At 40.6% G+C, this 2,441-nt stretch overlaps 1 protein-coding gene across 1 annotated transcript; it reads left to right on the top strand.

Annotated features, from left to right (window-relative positions):
• Positions 1-10: 10 nt before the first annotated feature.
• LOC116380422 (F-actin-monooxygenase mical1-like) lies at positions 11-2,398 on the top strand. Its single transcript, XM_031842343.1, has 4 exons — positions 11-260; positions 1,474-1,552; positions 1,779-1,926; positions 2,142-2,398. The coding sequence occupies exons 1-4, from the start codon at positions 108-110 to the stop codon at positions 2,341-2,343; spliced, it is 582 nt and encodes a 193-aa protein (XP_031698203.1). The 5' UTR covers positions 11-107; the 3' UTR covers positions 2,344-2,398.
• Positions 2,399-2,441: the final 43 nt, after the last annotated feature.

Below are 2,441 nucleotides of genomic sequence, written 5' to 3'. Positions count from 1 at the left end.
ATATCTCACTCTTCCTTTATTAGTGTTAGTTTCCGTTTCCTTTTAAATTTCATCTCCTCTCTGTGTTTCCATCTGTTGATTGATTTGGGGGCTGTGCTTTGTTTTAAATGACTCTCTTTTTGTTTCTTCACAGTGAAAGTATCTACCAGCTCCTGTCCCAGACCACACCAGAAAACACCAGCAAAAACTACGCTGGTTACAGCATTGACCCCAAAACGCGGTACACAAGAGCCAACCTCTCATCCATCCAGACCAACCAGGTCAGGACTGTTATCCTTTATTTACTCAACAGAGATTTGAATCAGTCACTTTAATCATCATGGAGGTCAAGGCAGCAGATTACAGACTAGTACACTCAGGAGCAAATTCACAAAAGGTTGGCCTGGCTTTTGCGGCCGTTAAACCTGCACAATTATGACAAAAAGAAACATAATTCTCAAAGCACCTGCAAAGAGTGAAATGAACCCCTAACTGTGCTGCCAAGCAAGTAGTGTCTCTGTGCTCCTGTGCTACTTGTATGTGTTTAACTCTGGTAATACGCACACATTTAGCACAAAATCTGCCCCTTTTCTATGCAAATGAGCCTTATTGCAAAAACAGTCCAATTCACAAAGATCGGCGCTAATAGCCAAACAGTTTCAGGGAAATTATTAGTGTCTTCATGGGTGTCCACTCAAACTCTTTACTTTTTACAAAGCAGTGACGGGATGCAATGACAGTTGTGTCATGAAAAATAAATGAATAAAGCTAGATTAGGAAAGTCTTTCTTCCCTCTCTGTCCTTTCCCAAATCCTGGGCCTCCATTTTTCCCTTTACTCTCTCCTTATTGCCCTCCGGATGTTTGGATGGAAGTGACATTCTGGCGAGCCCCTACTCAGGCTGAATCTCACCCTTCACAACCGATGCATTGGCCTCAAGCGCATTTCTACTTTTCCACATAGATCATTTTAATCAGACTCAAAAGAAGAGCAAATTGCACTCAGCTGTAAAAGTGTACGGGCGTGTTTACTGTAATATCATTAGCCTGGTATCTTTTGTGAATCGGACCTTGAGAAGAGGCAGATAGCGGTGGCAAATGATGCGCAATTAATGGTGCCATCAGCGGCCGCAACATTTGCCCCACAGCCTCATAAAAGCAAAGCAATGTTAACAAATAGACTTTGCTTTCTGTCCTAATACTATGGAAATAAGTATTGGCTTGAGTAACTGCTCCATAGCTGTTCTTCTGTATTAAGAGTTTTATATACGTGTTGTCATTAAATTAACACTGCTAATATTCATCATTTCTGTGGCTACACAGGGGTTTTGATTCTCACAAAGTATAATTGTTAGGTTTTGAATTGGTCACAGTAAATAACAAGTATTGGTTGGATTAAACAGTATATTTGTTATGCTTTACAAATTCTGTTTGATGAACTGCTTAAGAGTTAATTTAGTCTGAATGTTGATTGATCTCCCTGTCACTGTATTTAGGTGCAGCACCTATATGATGTTGATAAATTCAATCCATCGATCAAGAATCAGAAGAGCCGGTTGTCTCCAGTGCGTCAAGGTCAGCTGCTCTTCATCATGCAGGCACTCGAGGCCTGTACGACGGCTATATTCAGCTGTGTTAAGTAAAGCAGGAAGCAGTCTGTGGTCAACAATGACACCTCGTAAAACAAACAATTCACTCACACCATCTTTACACACCAGAGGGATGTTTTTATGACTCTGAAACCACCTTACTGTGGTTGTAGAGCATTGTCTTGATGATTTGTCTTTGTTTGTCACTGCAGATTCTGTCAATGGTTTTGAAGAGTTGTTGAGATGGTGTCAGAAGCACACCGCGGGTTATGAGAATGTGACTATAAATGATTTTACCCAATCCTGGACGTCCGGGCTGGCTCTGTGTGCTCTGATCCACCACTTCAGACCTAAGCTCATGTGAGTTGCTCCCCTGGCATTAGCTTAGTATTCATGGGATAGCAGGATGCTGTATGTACTGGTTTTGATTGTGTTACTTTGACAAAGCTCTTTGAAAGAAGTTTGCATGAAGTATTTGCATTTAACACATTACATGTGATTGTCATGTTTGCTGGGAAAAGACTGTCTATAATTAATAATGTAGAGTAATCCCAGTTTTTCTAATTCCTACACAGTGACATGTCCTCCCTGGATGAGTCCAGTGCTGTTCACAACCACCAACTGGCCTTCAGTATCTTAGAGAAGGAGCTGGGCATCCCGCCTGTCATGTCCGCCAGTGACTTAGCCAAAAGTGATCAGATAGACAAGTTGTCCATGGTCCTCTACCTCACCCAGGTCCAAAATGCCTTCGCTGTTCAAGCAAAAGGTAAAGTTTAAGGGTAAAAAAAAAGTCATTGCATAATTTAAAAAAAACAAAAAACACTTTAGCAATTTACCACTTTTTTATATATATATATATATATATATATATATAG

Source organism: Anarrhichthys ocellatus, unplaced genomic scaffold, assembly GCF_004355925.1.
Source record: "Anarrhichthys ocellatus isolate YVR2014 unplaced genomic scaffold, GSC_Weel_1.0 scaffold7152, whole genome shotgun sequence".
Classification (NCBI taxonomy): domain Eukaryota; kingdom Metazoa; phylum Chordata; class Actinopteri; order Perciformes; family Anarhichadidae; genus Anarrhichthys; species Anarrhichthys ocellatus.
Note: the sequence above shows the minus strand (reverse complement) of the source record. Positions and strands in the feature narration are given on the sequence as shown.